The following is a 20,795-nucleotide window of genomic DNA, read 5'->3' as shown; positions in this document are numbered from 1 at the left end:
TATATGCTGTTAATGATGAATGTCAAAACATTCTGATTGACATTCAAACAGAAGGCTGTGTACCAGGTCTGTTATTATCTTGATAAGCAGACTGAGATACAAGCTAAGTCATGGCATACAGGATTATAACATGCAGAAGGGAAACAAACACAGGAAATTGTTAACCCAGTTCGGTGCAACATCACCTACTCTGGGGGCATACCAAGCCAGGAAGAAGATCCACTATCAGCAGTATTAATTCAGAGTTAAACTCCCCCGTTTACAACTCTTCACTTAATCTCTACCCAATGCAATCTATACCTAGGAACTCCTAGATAGAAACCTCCAGTTTCCATTCCTATCACTACAACTCCAATGTAATGTTAAACGACTTGAACTTGCTTCACAGCTTCATTCAAGATCATAACAACTCTTGCCTACAGGCTTTGAGTCACAAATACTCTCAGTTTTTGAACACTGAGAAACACATGGTAACCTTCCCACAGGTTGGGAGGTTTACCTCACACACACCCCTAATTTTTCATTCTATGAGGCTTACAAATACTAGGTTACAATATGCTATTTATAACCTAATCACCCAACTGGATTTGGGCCTTCAGAAATTGCAGCAAACTTCTTCTTTGCTGTTATAAAGTTAGCAGAAAATTTCTGCTACAAATAAGGTCTTCAATCTTTTAGCTCCTAAAATCTCTCCATATATATCTCCATATTTAGAGCCTACATATTCTGATTGAGTCTTTAAGACCTCCACAAGGGAGTTAGGATATTCACCAAATATCATCACTAATCCCAGAATATATACTGAATTAATTAATTCAGTTTTCTACACATGTACGATGTCACAGGCATGATGTCGTGACATCGTATATGACATGTTGGTCCAGATGTTGAACTTCTTCAACCCAACATATTAAAACAACAGAGATGATTACATTATTTGTTTTACAAAATTAATGTCAATCCTAAGGTATTAACAATATATATTATAAAACTATAAATAAATAAAAAATATCTGCAAATATATATATATATATATATATATACATAGATATATATATATATATATATATATATATATATATATATATATATATATATATATATATATATATATATATATATATATATATATATATATATATATATATAATAAATCTATAAATAAAATAAAAAATCTGCAAGTATATATATTATAAAATTATAAATAAATAAAAAATCAGAATGTATGTATGTATATTGTTAGTGTGAATAGAAATGGTTTATTTATTTTCATGAAGTTGTGAGATGTTATGTGTAGAAATTAAGATGATAGGGTGTGGGAAGAGGTTTAGTGAAGAGGGTTGAAACGTGTTGTGAGGTTTTCATGAAAAATGTAGGTACTTGGTATGCTATTGTAATGAGGTTTCTATGGGAAAATGAGTGGAATAGATAAGGATTATTGGATGAATGTTGTAGTATGAAAAGGGGAACATAAGGGTGAATGTTGGATACTGTTTGCGTGAAGATCCACCCCAAACATTTTCTTTGTTTTCCAAATAATAAAAAAGGGATCTTGGATCTAAAGTAGCGCCGTTCCCCTTTTCTCTTTTCTCAATGCTGTTATTTATATACAATGCATTAGGATTCTAAATGTTACTACAATTTCCCATAATGCCCCTTAAGTTTTATTTATGTGACAAAGATGACTTAAAACAAATTAAAATAAAACAAAATCTAACATTTAAAAATAACCAGAATAAAATTAAAGTGAGATTACAACTAATTTTATTTAATTATTTCGAACATTTCAACAAAAAGATAAAAATAAACGGACTCATAATGAATAAAAATCGGGCGAAAAAGTGCTCGAAAAAATTAAAATGAATGCACCAAAATGATCAGTGTGAAATAAACTTATTAGAAAAATACAACGTTTCTTTTAATTTTGAAATAAATTTTGACCGGTTAAACAGGCCCGAGCTGATTAAAAAGTGGCCAAAAAATTAGCTGAAAAATAAATCGAGCATACCAGATTAAACTATGAGAAACGTAGATTAATAAAGCTGATGTCTGGAAGCTTGATTTTAAAAAATTCCGTTCACTGATTTGACGCACATCCATCGATTAGTTCAACTGGTTTGTCTGTAGATCCGAAAAAATTATTTCGACTGATATTCTAGGCACTATGCGGTATGGAATGCATTTTATGATATGTAAAGATGCAACGACTATGACGAATGTGTTAAATTGGTGATTCAGGGTCAAAATCGGGGTGTGACAGTTGCCCTTATTTAAGTATCTTCAACTAGAGAATATGAAGCAGGAAACTCTTCATATGATCATAGTGGAAGATAATTAAATACTAAGAATACCCAGATTTTGACCATGCATGCACATGGCATAATATGATATGTTATGTTATGAATGTATGAATGACTCTCTCTTTTTTTATTTTGATCTGCTAGGGATATGTTTAGACATAAGATAAACCCTAACATGATGTTTTATGATGGATGTAGAATGAAACAAATATATGTGGGGAATGATGTAGACATATGATAAAGGTGGCCCACAAAAAATAAAAAATGAGGGTAGAAATTCACTAGGGATAACAATCCTACTAGAGGAAAGATAATTGGGGAATATGCACAAAGATTTTAACAACATGTTAATACATGACCTGACAACACTGGAATATAAAAAAAATGTCAACAATAGGTTCAAACATGACTTGACAACACTTAAATATTGAAAGAGTGCTCAATTAACAGGTTCAAACATAACCTGACAATACTGGAAAACATACAAAGGTAGTTCCATCAACAGGCTCATACATGACCTGACAACATTGGAAAATTCAAAGTGTTTCAACAACAGGTTCAGACATGACTCGACAATGCTTAAATATTGAAAGAGCACTCAATTAACAGGTTCAAACATAACCTGACAATACTGGAAAACATACAAAGGAAGTTCCATCAACAGGCTCATACATGACCTGACAACATTGGAAAATTCAAAGTGTTTCAACAACAGGTTCAGACATGACTTGACAATGCTAGAAAATCAAGGAAAATTTAATCAATATGTTCATACATGACCCCAACATTAGGATATTTAAAGAAAGTTTCACTCACAGGTTCAGACATGACCTAATAATACTTGGAAATATCAAAGGGAGTTTTATCAACAGGTTCATGCATGACCTGACGACACTGGAAAATTCAAAGAAAGTATATTCATAGGTTCATGCATGACCTGGCAATTCTGGAGGTTTCACAGAGATTCTAACAACAGGTTCATACGTGACCTAAAAAATGCTAGAAAACCCCAAAAAAAACTTCAACAACAGGTTCATACATGACCTAACAATATTGGAAAGCAAACAAATCAAGTTTCATCAACAGGTTCATACATGACTTGACACTTTAGAATACATATGACAGTTCTGGAGATTTCTCAAAAGAAATTCATCCGATCAAAGATTTTGGAGATTCCTAACAGGGAATTTATGTAAAACAAAGATAAACGGGAGTCTTCTTATAAGTAGATCATCCACGCAAAAGGTTGCGATGATTCTTTACAAAGAAATCAAATAAAGTCAACATCATTGGAGTTTTCTAACACGAAAAACCTCCAAGCTTCTGGGAATTCCTTAAGATGATGAGTCATACATGACTTTCACGGAACCATCAGGAAAGGCAGGGTATTCAAAATCTCTATACGTGCCAACAACAATTGGGCTTTGACCGTAAGCAATGGATTACAACCAGATTTTAACGGATAGATGCCATAACAATTGGACTTTCACCGTAAGCAATGGATTACAACCAGCTTTTAATGGATGGATGCCAACAACAATTGGACTTTCACCGTAAGCAATGGATTACAACCAGCTTTTAACAGATTTTGCCAACAACAATTGGACTTTGACCGTAAGCAATGGATTACAACCAGTTTTTAACGGGTTTTGCCAACAACAATTGGACTTTGATCATAAGCAATGGATTACAACCAACTTTTAATGGATTTTGCCAACAACAATTGGACTTGACCAAAGAAATTAGTAAAATAGTTACCGACTACAATGGAGTTTGCCAGCAACAACTGGACTTGAAATGGTGTTGGCGACAACCAAACTTTAGATACCAATTAAAATTGTATTTATAAACAGAGTGACAGTGATGCCATCGATAATTGGGTTTAAAATGAGTTCTAGTAACGATTGAGCTTAGAATAATTCCTAGTAACAACTGAATTTTAAGAGACATCAATGAGTCTTGAAATAATGCCAAGGAATGGCATAGAAGTTCGGGAAGTGCGTCAAAATAAAAATGACATGTTCTGGAATTCATCGGAGAGTAAAAGAAACGAATTATGGAAATGCATCAGAATTACAAGTGATATTCTGGAAATACATCAGAATACAGACACATTCAGTAATACGTTGAGGAAATTCTGGAAATACATCAGAATACAAGACAAAGATATTCGAGAATACATCAGATAGGTGGAGAAATATCTGGAAATACATCAGACAAGTTATGGAAACACATCAATAAATAAAGGAGTAATCCATAAATTCATCGGATAATCCAAAAAGGAATTGAACCTCATGGACAAATTTTGCCAACTGAGTTAGACTTGAAAATGACTGCGAAAATCAGATGATGGTTTAGGGGAACCAAAGACAAACTGGAATTAGAGGTCAAAGGATATAGGATCAACAACAAGACCTGAGTTAATGCAAAATGAGCACAAAGTATATTTCGGCTATGCATGATTTGAGTTTGTTTTTATGCATGATATATGAATGATCATGATATGAAAATGCTGACACTTGAGTGGACTAAGAGTTTGTAAAGGCTTTTTATAGAGGTCATGATTCCTCAACACCGAGAACTCAACCAAATATTTTGTGATAGATGTTGTCAAAGGAGAATTCCACCAAGCTTGACAGCCATAACTTAGCCAATGAGATCCTTTTAGAGGATTAATGAACCATGCTAGCATAATTTTCGGGCACTCATCTTAAACTCAATAGTTATTGACGCGTGGCATAATTTGTTTGAGTAGTTTGAAAGCATGAAGAAAGAGGTTCTGCCCCTCTGTGGCTCATCTTACTCCAATCTGTTGGGTCTTTGAAAATGTTCACCTTGAAAGTGAGTTTAAGATAGCTTGACATGAGACGATATCAAGATGGCTTGCCACAATGTTTGAATACTGCAATGATCTAACCCTGACTAACCAAGACCTGGAATGGTAGACTTCTGATTGTATGTCCTTAGATAGTTGAACTCAATGAGCTTCTGAGGTGGCTTGCCCCAGTCTGAGTCTTGAAGCAAATTACTCTTAACTAAATGAACCTTCGGGTGATTGGCTCGGATCGAATGATACTCAAAGTGATTTCCCCTGACTGGATTTCTTTCACTTTATCAATTTCCTCAACTGTATATTGTTGGAATTTCTTTGATGCTAAGTGTTGACTTGCAAATAAGATTGTTCATTCAAAAAATGGTAATTTTAATGCAGTGCTTATGCAAAAATTTGAAATCAAAATTTATTGATATGAATGGGTGAAATATAGTGAGCGGGTCAATGATAAGAACACAATGATGATCTAGTCACTCACAGTGTGCAAGATGATGTGATCAAATGATTAACAAAGATCGTTTGGAGTCAGGTTAACGCAACCTTGTTGTTATATGCTTTCAAAATAGACTCTGCCTCAATTAGGTCTTTTAAGGATTGTAACGTGGTCTGGTTCATGGTTTTTTGAAACAAAAGGATATAAGGCTCAAAATTTATTTTTTACCCACCCATTCTTCTTGATGATCTCCAGTTCCTATGTTCAGTTAATTCAATACACGCATTCGACTTCGAATATGCGAAAGTGAAAATGAGGATTCAAGATGAGATTTTCTTGAAATGGCAGTCACCTTATTTTGTTTTTGTTGAGGATTTAATGAACTATTTTGATTTATTTATTTTATCCCTAATTTTTCCTGGACTGCTTATTTGAAGCTTCGGTCCATCGGGATGCCCTAACTTTTGCCTAAGTCATTTTGTGGTATTTGACTTAGCGAGCTTTTTAAATCTTTTTAAAGGTGTTGACTGCCACATTATTGGTGGATAAAGATCAACCAACACTAATTTTAGCTTTTCTCATCTTCTTTGACACTTCAACATGGGCGTGAAGGATAACATGTGGTTGAACCTATTTGGAGGGTGTACATATGGACGATTTTTTTTGAAAGATCGAATGCACGGTCAAACTATCTGAATACAACTACCATGCCCCAGGTTAAGATTAAGGGTTTTAGATCCAAAATAAATACCAACTTCTGGGCTTAAAGTGGTTGACTAGGGATTAACTCCTTATCTCTTCAGTGTTTGGGGATTTGAAACAATGCCTTACATCATCGACAAGGTTTTATTCAAAAGCATACCACAACAATTTCAAGTGTTTCGTTTTCATCATCCTTCTTCCAATCTTTGTTAACACAGCGGTTTGATAAACAAAAGTGAATAAGAGGAGTATTTTTTGTTTTTAACATAAATGAAAAACGAGTAAATACGAATGGATTAATTCAAAAGATGCATAAACATTTCATTAACCTTACCAATTCAAAGAAAACAATAATGCTTAAAAGCAACTAGCAATCAACATGCAAGGAAATTACAAAAGAAATGCTGAAACAACCAAATGATTGTCAGCTTTAGGGAAATGACTTCTTCAAACTTGATCCATTAACTTCAGGGGACACCCCTTGAGATCTTCGTACTTATCTGGGTGATAGGTTGACGTTCACCACCAAGCTTCCTTCTTGAAAGGCTATGTACCCGTTCTCAATCAGCTGTTGTACTTTGGCTTTGAAAGCATTGCAGTCTTCGGTTGAATGCCCTTCTGATCCGGCATGATATCCACATTGCACATTTGGGTCATATCAGGGTGGGTAAGGTTGTGGAACCGGCTTAAGAGACTTGGGAACCACCAATGAGTTTTGAATTAGAGGCTGTAGAAGTTGGCTATATGTCATGACGATTGGATGACGAGGAGGATTTCTTCTTTCCAAGTTAGTTTGGGGCCTAAGCTGATTTTGACAATAATCTCGATATCTCGGGCCTTGGGCTTGTTGATTTGGATGAGGAGCAAACCAGGATTGTTTGTAATGAAGACCAAAAGGTATTGTTTGCTGGTATGGCCCTTTGGGCATTGCTAACTGCTAATTATTAGCCATTTGAAGGTTAGGATCAACAAGCTTTTTGACATTGGCACGATGATCTTCAAATTCTTTTCCTTCAATCTCATCGTTGAACGCAGCCCTCTTGGATCCACTACTCGCTTCTCTTTTTCTTTCGTTGGTATGGGTCGTGACATTGGAAATCCAAGGCGATATCTCAATGCTCTTATCAGGAAATGATGATATCTCGTTAGCCACATCCCTGACTTATTCCTTGTGGTACAAAACCTTGAGGGGTTTCTGGGGTCCTTTGCCTTTCTCACTACTTGGCCCAAAAATCAAGATGTATGTACCTGAGCTTTCCTCCTTGAGTGTTGGTGACCTTATGTCAATCAATCTTTGCAGCTTGAACTTAAAACTCTTGCATTCCTCGATGGAGTGCCCTATTGTTCCAGTATGGTATCCGCACTTGACCTTCGGGTGATCTTCTTCAAAGACTAAGCTCTTTTTGTTAATCAGTTCTCGTACCAAGGCTTTCAGCGCTAAGCAAGAATCCAGGTCATGTCCCAATGCTCCTTTATGGAATTCACATGTTGCATTTGGATTGTACCATGGCAGGTATGGTGACATAGGTGTGAGAGCTCGAGGGGTCACCAAAGCATTCTGGATCAGCTGTAGGTAGAGCTTGCTATATGGCACCGGAATCGGGTCGTTGTGATTTTTGTTCCCTTTGTTTTGATTCTGATTTTTGCTTTGAACCTGACTTCGATGATTTTGATAAGGAATAGCCGGATGATGTTGATGATGACATCCTGAGGGAGGGTCATATGCCGGTAGATAAGGAGTTGTCACATAGAATTTCCCCTGACTTGGGGTAACACCGGATGGATGTGGAGCAGTAGCTCCCTCCGTTGCAGCAATGGGTATGGGATGACCCTCTTTTCTCAATAAGGCTTGCAGGGTTTCCACGACTCATCCCATTCGGCTCTTCAAAAGATTGAGTTCCTCTTTCAATTCTTGTTGACTTTTCCTTAGCTCGGACATCATCTCTTGAGACATGGTTCTTTGTTATAAACGCATGTCAGGAATCACTTTGTTGATCATGGATAAAGGATGGATGAGTTTTTTTTGTATTTTGTCTGGAAAATGACATGCATTATGATGAGATGAAGATGCAATGGAATGTGAATGAATACAATGCAAGCCATGCATATTTGTTTTTTTTTTCAATACACGGGTTCAAAAGTCTGAGGTACTGATGAATCTGATTGCTTTCCAAGAATAGGTTCTCACCGGGTATGATCTAGGGTTTCAAAAAAGTTCCTAGAGTCATGGATCCATTAGACTGTTTGCTGCCTGTGGCAACTTACTTGTCGGGCATCAACTCCATCTAAAGAATCTACTCTAAGTGAGGTTCTCGCATCGATCCAACGAGAAATCCATCTCGCATACCCACACTACGCAACCATCTTTCCTAGTTGGCCAAAGGATTAAGGTTCTACAAATGGTCCTCAGAGTCATGGATCCTAAAGAAAATATCGAAGCTTACGGCAACTTACTTACCAGGCGACAACATCCTCCCAAAGATCTACTCTTAAGTAAGGTTCTCGCACTGACCCAACGAGAAATTCATCTCGCGGACCCGCACTACTCAACCTCGGCCTATCTTATCTTTTTACTCGAGACTCGGGTAAAAAGTCTTTCCCACAAGGTTTGCAATCAGAGTATCCAAGTACCAAAGCATAATGGAACCAATACAACAAATTTATATCAATATGACAATAAAGATAGCAAAATCAAGAAAGAAAATCCACACAAGTAAACAAACAAAGGCACACAAACGACCTAACTAGGCTTGACTCACTTAGGGAGTTAGTCCCCAGCAGAGTCGCCATCTGTCGCACCTCAAAAAATGAGAACACGACTTAGCGAAGTACAATCACACGCTCGCGTGATGGACTGAACAGAGTCGTCACCGAACTTTATTTATTCCTAAAAAGGAAAGGGGAAATATTGATAAAACCCAAGAAAGAACGACAATGATTATGGTCGTCGCAACCAAATCAGGTTTCGGGAGTCGATTATGCGAGGAGAAGGTATTGGCACCCCTCACGTCCGTTGTACTCAACGGGAACCGTTAGGTTAGTTGTGTGCGTTAGTGTTAGTTTGAAATGTTAGGCTTTTCAAGTTATTAGGTGGGAAAGAAAGAATGGATGAGAGAATATTTTTGGATTTTTGACGAAGGACTAAACCTAAGTTTTTTATTAGTGGGCCTGACAAGATTTACATATCCTGCTCCTACGTATCTCAACAGAGAAATCAATGCTTACGTAGTTCTGGGTAGAAAAATGTTTGTTTGTTGGTCAATTTTAGCGAAAGTTATATTGTATTAATCGACGAAAACCATTGTTTTACCAAAAACTGATGAGGAGCGGGCATATACCACACATCGAATGGATTTACAAATCAACATTCGGAAAAAAGTCACTTATCTCAACTCAACAATTGTGGCCAAAGCATTGCTTTACATCACCTTAATACAAGATGTCTTTCGTTTATGAAAAGGTTTTTCTAATTAATCGCACGGCGGCGAAAAAAAGAGTTTGATTGGTTTGATGTATTTTTGAGCTTGAAAGACAAGTATTTATGACTTGCAAGCTCTTACAACTTGAGTCTAATACTCGGGACTACGTCTGGATATTTCACCCAGGTAATCTTTTTCTTCCAATTTTATTAAGAAAATGGTTTGAATATTTACAAATGTTTTGGAGGGAAGACGAACACTTATGGCTTACAAGCTCTTACAACTTGGGCCTAACATTCAGGATTACGACTGGATATCTCATCCAGGTAATCTTTTTCTTCCAACTTACTTATGAAAATGATTTGAATATTGGTGTTTTGAAGAGAAGACAAATACATAGGCCTTACAAGCTCTTACAACTTCGGCCTAATATTCGGGAATACGATTGGATATTTCATCCAGGTAATCTTTTTCTTCATATTCACTTATGAAAATGATTTGAAATTATTTGAGGGTAATTCAAATAAAGACAAGTAAATGCGAGCATGCAAAAGGAAAAGAGCTCATTGTTAGAAGGCCCAAGAGTAAGCCATGTGACCGAAAACCAACCGAAATTGAAAGCAACTGGATTTAGCTCTAAGATAACTTAGAGTGGATCATGTAAGAACCACTCTATAAGAATTTGAGCCAAATGAATCTATGCGTCCAAACAATTTTCGAAAGGCAAATTGGATTTTAACTCCCGAATCGCAACACAATGAAAAATCAAACAACAAATCAAATATATTTATTATCATTATATAACTTTTACAGTTTTTACATCAACTCAAAATAATCAAAAAAATACAAATTTAACACGACACACACATGTTATTCACAATGAATCCATATTATTACAAAATCGACATAAAACTAGCAATAAAATAAAACATAAAATAATATTAACACACTACAAAATATATATATATATATATATATATAATATATATATATATATATATATATATATATATATATATATATATATATATATATATATATATATAATATATATATATATATATATATATATATATTATATATATATATATATATATATATATATTACAAAATATATAAACTTCACAAAACTAAAACATAATTATATATATATAAAAAAACTTTAACTAAAATTATATATATCTATATATAAAACACAGAAGTATCCTAACTGTATATACAGGATTTTTTACTAATATAACCCAACTTTTTAAATTATTTCCCAAAATAACCCAGGTTTCAAAAAATTTCCCAATCTACCCCACCTTTAATAGGGAGGCGCCAATTGGATTGGCGCCCCCTCTTAAAAATTACAAGGAGGCGCCAATTGGATTGGCTAGGGCAGGTGCCCTAGCCAATCCAATTGGCGCCTGTGTGTATTTTTTAAGAGGGGGCGCCAATCCAATTGGCGCCTCCCTTAAAAAAGCCTCAAATGAAAAAACTTCCAACATGAAAGTTGTAGATCTTTTCAAAACAATGAATTTGGATATAAATTTTGCAACATTTGGATTTTTTTTGAGAAAGTTATGGGCAGTTGAAGTTGGACTTCTGAGTTTTTCAACTGTTATCTGACCCATAATGTTTTATATTATTGCATGTGTTTCTTTTACGAATATGAATTTTTGTCCAACATAACATTTGAAGTAGACATCTTAAATTTTGCAATGCACTTGGTCCCACCTCAAAATAATTAAAAATGAGTGAGTTAGGTATCTGCGAACTTGACCCAAAATTAGGGTTTCTGTCAGAATGACCTATAATGTTCTGAAATTAATGATGAGCTTCCAAGTTTCAAATGGATTTTTGATGAACATGAAAGTTGTTCATATGGCGACTTTTGTTAAAACTTGAATGGGGGCGCCAATTGGATTGGCTAGGGCAGGTGCCCTAGCTTAGGGTAGGTGCCCTAGCCAATCAAATTGGCGCCTATGTGTATGTTTTAAAAGGAGGCGCCAACTCAATTGCCGAGTCCATCATAAAATGCCTTTTTTGTATTATAAATAGATGCGTTGTGTGACCTATTGTTCCACAACTCAAATAATCATTTGGCTATCATGTTTGGTGTTCGTCGCCGATACGGTAAGGTGATTTATGCGAGAGACAAACCTCAATTGGTGATGCTGTTTTGGAACATCACCACGTTAGATCAACTGAAGAGGGAGCTGGTTCGATGGTTAGACGGGAAGATACCAGAAGGGAAAAAATCAGAAGTATTGAGAGACTTGACAGTATCTTTGGTTGGGTGCGAATGAGGACTGATAAGGATGCTAGGGAAATGATGTTCGGTCGAGACGACATTAATTTGATTGTTGTAATCAGTTAGAATTATTTATGTTTTCAGATATTTTATACTGATGTTGGTTATGAAACTCGTTGTAACAAGAACTTAATGATATATAATGATTGATTGTTACAGAAATACAATGTTACAAAAAGCATAAGATGTAGATACAATGTTACAAATAGCTTAAGATCTAGATATCATATTACAATAAGCTTAAGATCTAGATGATGCTCCTAGATTGGGACAGTTGTTTTTGTTGTGTCCTGGTTGACGACAGATACTACATAATCTTATCATTTTATCTGTGGAATCTATCTCTGTTCTTATACGTGTGCTGTTTGGTCTTCCTTTCTTCTTTCTACGCATCTCTTCATTGTGCCAAACAATATCTCCTTCATATGGAGGCCAGTAATCCTCCATTGGTAGTACTGAAAAGCCTCGACTATATACATTCATGATGGTGTTGGCCTTGTACACATCAGATAAATAGGTGTTAGCGTCTTGACGAGTATAAGCGCATGCTGCAATGACATGGGAGCAAGGTATGCGGAAGGCCTGAAATTTTCCACAATCGCACCAACTTGTGTTTAGTCTAACAGCGTAGGCTAAATTTGGTCTCCCCTCGCTGTTGCCCATTGTTTCCTGGACGCTGAAATTTTGTCTATGACGGTCAAACACTGTTACAGCGTGTGTCGTAGCTTTGATGCTCTCCTCTTTCATGACCTTCATGCAACATTCACTGAATACTTGTCCAGACATTAACACTGCACTCCATCTTTCGCCTCTGGTTGCGAACATAGAAGCCAACCTATAATAGGTTGATCTTACCAAGGCGGTTATCGGCAGGTTTCGAATTCCTTTGAAAACCCCGTTCATGCATTCCACAATGTTTGTTGTCATGTGGCCCCATCGACAACCACCGTCAAATGCTCTTGTCCACTGCTCTACTGGGATGTTATTTATCCATCTCCCCGCATCTTCATTAGACAGTCGAATCTCATCACGATAATATTGAAAAGACGGTTGAGTTAAAGCATACCCAGCATTCACCACCTTCTTGCGAAGATTCTTATCTTTTATAGCACGCATGAAGTTTTGTGCTATGTGTCTGATACAGTAGACATGTGTAGAAGGAGGATCATGCCATCCGTTTTCATGGTTGTTGTAGGCACTTTCGATGGCAGCATGTCTATCAGAAATCAGACATAGATTGGCTTGTGGTGCGACATGCGTTCTGAGATGTCGAAGAAAGAAATCCCATCCAGCAGCTGTTTCACCTTCAACAAGAGCAAAGGCAACGGGAAATACATTGTTGTTACCGTCTTGTGCAACTGCCATGAGCAACGTACCCTTGTATTTTCCGTATAACCAAGTGCCATCAATTTGCAGGAGAGGTTTGCAGAATGCGAAACCTTTGATGCAAGGGTCAAATGCCCAAAAGAGACGGTGGAATATTCTATTACCTGTAGCACAGGTTCCGTCTGGCATCATTGCTGGCACTGTCTCCAGAATTGCCACGGTTCCTGGGACATAAGTTTTTAGTGCCCATAAAAATCGTGGTAATTCTTTGAATGAGTCCTCCCAGTTGCCGAAAACCTGCTCAACAGCCTTTGTCCTCGCAATCCATGCTTTCTTGTAAGATGGAGTATAATTATATGTTGTTCGGATATGTGATATAATTATACTCACCTTCACTGATGGGTCTTTGTTTACCAATGGCAGAATGTCTCGACAAATCAATGTTGTGCTCAGTTGACGGTGATCTTGTGCAACGGTTGTTGCGACGCAACTGTGTGGTGGGTCTATTGAAGCGATCTCCCAAGAGTCATTTCTCTTCTTGTAAGATGCAGCCAAACGAAACTTACATAGCATGTTACAACATTCAATAACATACCTTCTTGAATCAGTGCGTTTAACCGTAAAGTCAACAAAGTTGTTCATGTGATATTTTTTGATTGCCAAGACACATTCCTCTTTGGTACGAAACATGTCTCCCACCTTTAATTCTCCTACTGGTCTCGGATACGGATTGTAGAAGACACTGTCGGACATTTCATCATCGTGAAGATCCATATTTGTCATATGTTGAGGAGGAATATAGACATGAGTAGGAGGTATTGGTGGTGGTTGAGCCTCATCTTCATCGTCGTTATTCAGGATGTGATCAACCTGTATCTCAGTCTCCTCTTCTTCTTCATCAACAACGTCGACCTCTACTTCTGCTTCTGGGTTGAGTTCATCTGAGCATTGTGCATCATCTGCATCATCTCCACCAGCTGGATCCTGATATGTTACTTGAGACTGTTGAGACGGTATACATGGTTGTAGAGTAATGTACAACTCGATAGAATCCATGCCTGAATGTTCATGACTAAGAAACATGCTTTGCACATCTTCATCGTCTCGTATCTTTAGGGGGAAAAACTTGCATTGACCATTCTCAAAAAATATAGGATTCTGATATGTCATCCTTGACACAATACCTCCCTGTATAAAGGATTGTATTCTTTTTTTGAAATGCAAAAAGGTTGCATTTCTCTTCATCGAAACTCTAATGGTATCAGTGTTTCTAAAACAAAAACCATGAAGCTCAGACTCAAAAGTTTCACCGTTGCAGTGAACGTTGATACTGTATAATGATGAAGATGACATTTTGGAGATGAAAAGTATTTTGCAAGTGCAGATGAAAGTGAGTGAAGATGAAAAGTATTTTGGAGATGAAAAGTATTTTGCAAGTGCAGATGAATGTGATAGTAAGACACTTAAATAGATGGTATTAATGTCTCACATTGAAGCTAGTCTGAGATACCGTGTCAAGCATGCAAGTAATTTCAGAGATGATGTGTCTGTCATGCAAGACAGTGTGACTTGATGTGTCAAGCATGCTAGCTAGTTCAGAGATGAGGTGTCTGTCATGCAAGACAGTGTGAGTTGATGTGTCAAGCATGATAGGTAGTCAAGAGTTGATGTGTCTGTCATGCAAGTTATCAAGTAGGTAGTCATCAACATACAGGAGACAAGACAGACACGTGTCGGACACCTAAGACGGTCAGAGATGAGGTGTCAATCCTGCAAGACAGTGTGACTTGATGTGTCAAGCATGCTAGCTAGTAAGAAGGTAGTCATCAGCATACAGGAGACAAGACAGACACGTGTCGGACACCTAAGACGGTCAGAGATGATGTGTCAATCCTGCAAGACAGTGTGAGTTGATGTGTCAGCCAGGCAAGCTATCAAGAAGGTAGTCATCAGCATACAGGAGACAAGACAGACACGTGTCGGACACCTAAGACGGTCAGAGATGATGTGTCAATCCTGCAAGACAGTGTGAGTTGATGTGTCAGCCAGGCAAGCTATCAAGAAGGTAGTCATCAGCATACAGGAGACAAGACAGACACGTGTCGGACACCTAAGATGGTCAGAGATGATGTGTCAATCATGCAAGCCATCCATAAGTGAATTGTTCAGCATGCAGGAGACAGCAATGCCACGTGTTGAGCATGCAAAGGGTGGCGCCAATTGGATTGGCGCCTACCTTTAGGACTTGCACATGGTCGCCAGTTTGAATGGCGCCCCCCTTAGTCAGTCCTTGAAACCAAGCATTCAGAACTAGGCTTGCATGCATGTGCCCTAGGGTGTCGCCAATTTGAATGGCGCCCCCTCCTAAATAATGTACATGGTCGCCAAATGAGGTGGAGACACCATGCAAACACAATTTTTCATGCACTCATCCATTTGCCTATAAATTGATCCACTCCTTCACCAATTCTTCCACACCAACATTCTCACTACTTCATCTACATTTCTCACTACTTCATCTACATTACTTCTGTTACAATTTCATCTTCTACAAAATCTTCCATTTTCATCTACACCAACTCCCCAACAATATGTCTTTACTCACAATGGGCGAAGCACACAGAGGAACAGTTGCAAACATCGCGACATACGTAAGTATTTTCTTATACTTCTTTTTTATGTTTCATCTCCACCAACCCCATTTTATTTTGAAATACCGACTTAGTCAAATGTTACATTATTTCTATTATAGGATGTCTCAAGGTTTCGCACTCGAGTTCACGAATTTGTCCACATGGACCCGTTGATTCAACCTTATGTTGAACTTGCCGGTTTTGGTCACCTTAGCAAAATTATGTCTTGGTCTATAGATAACAAATTCATTCTCGCCTTATGCGAAAGATGGAGGCCAGAGACACACACATTTTGGTTTCCAACCGGTGAGTGTACCGTGACGTTAGAAGACGTCTACATGCTTTTAGGACTACGAATTGAAGGCAAAGCTGTTAATGGTAAGACCAACTTTCCAAATTCAATTTGCATGGAGCTTTTAAACGTTGATTTGTTAGATGATAATGCTAGGGGACAAGGTATACTACTTTCACGCCTAAAGTCATATTATAATAGTTTTTATTTAGATGAGCATTCTACCGAAGAAGCTCGAATCATTAAAACTAGGTGTTACATTATGTTGTTACTAGGATCCTTTTTATTTCCCGAAGGTAGTGGTTCTAGCATGCATATTATGTACTTACCTTTACTTAGACAAATAGATAGAATAGGTAGTTATAGTTGGGGATCCGCATGTCTAGCCTATCTCTATAGTTCTTTGTGCAAAAACTGCCACAAAGATACTTCTACATTTTCTGGATGTGCTGTTTTGCTACAAGCATGGGGATGGTCAAGACTACCGTCTCTAGCACCGGTCAATAGCAACCCCTTCACTTTTCCATATGCAAAAAAGTAAGTTGTTTAAATTGCTATATCTTTACTTCCTTCCTTACAGTTTATTACCCATAACTAATTTATTTTAACTTTTTGGTGTAGATGGTCGGCACGCGGTATGAATTACAGCAGATGTCCGAGACACTGTATTACTCAATATCGCAACCTGTTGGATCACCTTCGACCGGCAGACGTAAGCAAAATAATTACATTATTTCTTCATATTATATTCACTTTTTCTACATTCATTTAAATCCTATTGTCTTTAACATTTCAGTTCATTTGGCGTCCATACCTTAATATGGATCATGAGCATCAGATCAACCCTGAAGACGCAGCCGTATGGACAACATGCACACCAATAATACGGTTCACAACAGTGGAGCTGCACAACACCGATCGTGTGAAGCTGCAGTTTGGTATGGTCCAGAATATCCCAGATCCCCCAGCTAGCCTAGGAGAATGGCATATGCGTAAAGTGAACGACCAATGGAACTTCAACCCTTGGCAACAATTCGCAAGATCAGAGTGTCGCAAGTGGAAGCACCGTCATGACCATGTCTTAACTGACGCAGTCATGCCAAATGAGGTAAAACCAAGTCGTACTTATATGGCTTGGTATAGATCAGTTGGATTTCAATTCATCGCCGATGATATGTACCTCTACGACCCACGCCAGACAACTTACACACAAGAAGCCTCAACATCTAACCCCCAACAACATTCTCAGCCCAATTACTCACAACCACCTATCCGACAAACTTTCCGTTCCACAAATACACAAACATACAACCAAAACATGCCATTCACCCAACCCCAAAACCAAGAACATCCCCCATACCACCACCAACAAATGGACCATCAACCTTCGACCGAACATCGCTTCGCACCCACACCATCACCCTACCAAAGTCGCCTTACCCAAAACACTAACCGCCCCATCACCTACCGTAGCCAAGAACCCCAAACATCACAATACCAAAACATCCCACAACCATATCTCTTCCAAACACCCCAACAACCTTTCCAACCTTTCCTAGACCCATCATTGTCACCCATGTCCCCCTTCAACCGTCCTGGTCGCCCATCCATGAGTCAACCACACCCTAACTTCTCTGGCATGGGTCATGAGCTCAGCTACGCCGGTACACCATCATTGAATACTGAAGACTATGCTGAGTTGGCTGAATACCTCAACGGATCTTCTCCTGTAGGCGGTAATGACGCTCCTGGACCATCAGATGAACAAACACCGGTTCAGAATCGTCAACGTGGGTTAGGGCCAAGGGTTAGGATAGCTAGGGGATGTGGGACCGGAGGTCGGTTAGGTGATCCCGGTCATCACCATTAGGATTCATTGTGTAAAATCCAAATTTTATTAATATCAATTCGTATTATGTCAAATTTATCTTTGTGTATTCTCCAAACATTAAGTTTCTTTCATAATTCTTAAATAAACACATATCATAAAACAAAAATTTATAAGTCAAAAACCCTAATTCAAGGACTTGTTATTGTTATGTTGAAGGGCTTGAAGTTGGTCCCTTTTGGCAAAGTTCACATACACTTGTTTTGACAGAAACCCTAATTTTGGGTCAAGTTCGCAGGGACATAACTCACTCATTTTTAATTATTTTGAGGTGGGACCAAGTGCATTGCAAAATTTAAGATGTCTACTTCAAATGTTATGTTGGACAAAAATTCATATTCCTAAAAGAAACACATGCAATAATACAAAACATTATGACTCAGATAACAGTTATAATGTCAAAGAGTCCAAGTTCAGGTGCCCATACCTTTCTCATAAAAGCTGCAAATGATGCAAACCTTTAGTCCAAATTCATTATCTTGAAAAGATATACAACTTTTATGTTAAAGGTTTTGTCATTTGAGGCTTTTATCATTCATACTAAAGGGCTTGAAGTTGGTCCCTTTTGGCAAAGTTCACATACACTTGTTTTGACAGAAACCCTAATTTTGGGTCAAGTTCGCAGGGACATAACTCACTCATTTTTAATTATTTTGAGGTGGGACCAAGTGCATTGCAAAATTTAAGATGTCTACTTCAAATGTTATGTTGGACAAAAATTCATATTCCTAAAAGAAACACATGCAATAATACAAAACATTATAGGTCAGATAACAGTTGAAAAACTCAGAAGTCCAACTTCAACTGTCCATAACTTTCTCAAAAAAAATCCAAATGTTGCAAAATTTATATCCAAATTCATTGTTTTGAAAAGATCTACAACTTTCATGTTGGAAGTTTTTTCATTTGAGGCTTTTTTAAGGGAGTCGCCAATTGGATTGGCGCCCCCTCTTAAAAAATACACACAGGCGCCAATTGGATTGGCTAGGGCACCTGCCCTAGCCAATCCAATTGGCGCCTCCTTGTAATTTTTAAGAGGGGGCGCCAATCCAATTGGCGCCTCCCTATTAAAGGTGGGGTAGATTGGGAAATTTTTTGAAACTTGGGTTATTTTGGGAAATAATTTAAAAAGTTGGGTTATATTAGTAAAAAATCCGTATATACATATAAAACTAAAAAAGAACAGTATATATATAATATATAAAACCCACGTAAAGTAATAATATATAAAATAAAAATAAAAAAACAGAAAGTAATATATATATATATATATATATATATATATATATATATATATATATTATATATATATATATATTTAGATTCAAACTGGAAAAAATATATATATTATAAAATTATATTATAAACCTATAAATAAATAAAAAATTTGCAAGTATGTATATATTATAAACCTATAAATAAATAAAAAATCTGCAAGTATATATATTATAAAACTATAAATAAAAAAAAATATCTGCAAATATATATATATATATATATATATATATATATATATATATATATATATATATATATATATATATATATATATATATATATATATATGTTATAAAACTATAAATAAAATAAAAAATCTGCAAGTATATATATTATAAAATTATAAATAAATAAAAAATCAGAATGTATGTATGTATATTGTTAGTGTGAATAGAAATGGTTTATTTATTTTCATGAAGTTGTGAGATGTTATGCGCAGAAATTAAGATGATATGGTGTGGGAAGAGGTTTAGTGAAGAGGGTTGAAACGTGTTGTGAGGTTTTCATGAAAAATGTAGCTACTTGGTATGCTATTGTAATGAGGTTTCTATGGGAGAAATGAGTGGAATAGATTAGGATTATTGGATGAATGTTGTAGTATGAAAAAGGGAACATAAGGGTGAATGTTGGATACTGTGTGCATGAAGATCCACCCCAAACATTTTCTTAGTTTTCCAAATAATAAAAAAGGGATCTTGGATCTAAAGTAGCGCCGCTCCCCCTTTCTCTTTTCTCAATGCTGTTATTTATATACAATGCATTAGGGTTCTAAATGTTACTTCAATTTCCCATAATGCCCCTTAAGTTTTATTTATGTGACAAAGATGACTTAAAACAAATTAAAATAAAACAAAATCAAACATTTCAAAATAACGAGAATAAAATTAAAGTGAGATTACAACTAATTTTATTTAATTATTTCGAACATTTCAACAAAAAGATAAAAATAAACGGACTCATAATGAATAAAAGTCGGGCGAAAAAGTGCTCGAAAAAATTAAAATGAATGCACCAAAATGATCAGTGCGAAATAAACTTATTGGAAAAATACAACGTTTCTTTTAGTTTTGAAATAAATTTTGACCGGTTAAACAGGCTCGAGCTGATTAAAAAGTGGCCAAAAAATTAGCTGAAAAATAAATCGAGCATAACAAATTAAACTACGAGAAACGTAGATTAATAAAGCTGATATCTGGAAGCTTGATTTTAAAAAATTCATTTCACTAATTTGACGCACATCCATCGATTAGTTCAACTGGTTTGTCTGTAGATCCGAAAAAATTATTTCGACTGATATTCTAGGCACTCTGCGGTATGGAATGCATGTTATGATATGTAAAGATGCAACGACTATGACGAATGTGTTAAATTGGTGATTCAGGGTCAAAATCGGGG

At 36.6% G+C, this 20,795-nt stretch overlaps 1 protein-coding gene across 1 annotated transcript; it reads left to right on the top strand.

The window, feature by feature from the left end:
* Positions 1–15,793: 15,793 nt before the first annotated feature.
* On the top strand, positions 15,794–18,157 carry LOC127084610 (altered inheritance of mitochondria protein 3-like). The gene is made up of 3 exons (XM_051025098.1): positions 15,794–15,960; positions 16,062–16,946; positions 17,031–18,157. The coding sequence occupies exons 2-3, from the start codon at positions 16,872–16,874 to the stop codon at positions 18,102–18,104; spliced, it is 1,149 nt and encodes a 382-aa protein (XP_050881055.1). The 5' UTR covers positions 15,794–15,960; positions 16,062–16,871; the 3' UTR covers positions 18,105–18,157.
* Positions 18,158–20,795: the final 2,638 nt, after the last annotated feature.

Source organism: Lathyrus oleraceus, chromosome 5 (genome assembly GCF_024323335.1).
Source record: "Lathyrus oleraceus cultivar Zhongwan6 chromosome 5, CAAS_Psat_ZW6_1.0, whole genome shotgun sequence".
NCBI classification, from domain to species: domain Eukaryota; kingdom Viridiplantae; phylum Streptophyta; class Magnoliopsida; order Fabales; family Fabaceae; genus Lathyrus; species Lathyrus oleraceus.
This window is presented reverse-complemented; position numbering and strand designations above follow the sequence as displayed.

What these genes read in the sequence shown, in the direction of transcription:
- LOC127084610 (XM_051025098.1), top strand. Translation starts at nt 16,872, where the DNA reads ATGAATTACAGCAGATGTCCGAGACACTGTATTACTCAATATCGCAAC. An exon ending in ATCACCTTCGACCGGCAGAC is followed by an intron (nt 16,947 to 17,030) that starts GTAAGCAAAATA and finishes TTAACATTTCAG; the next exon opens with TTCATTTGGCGTCCATACCT.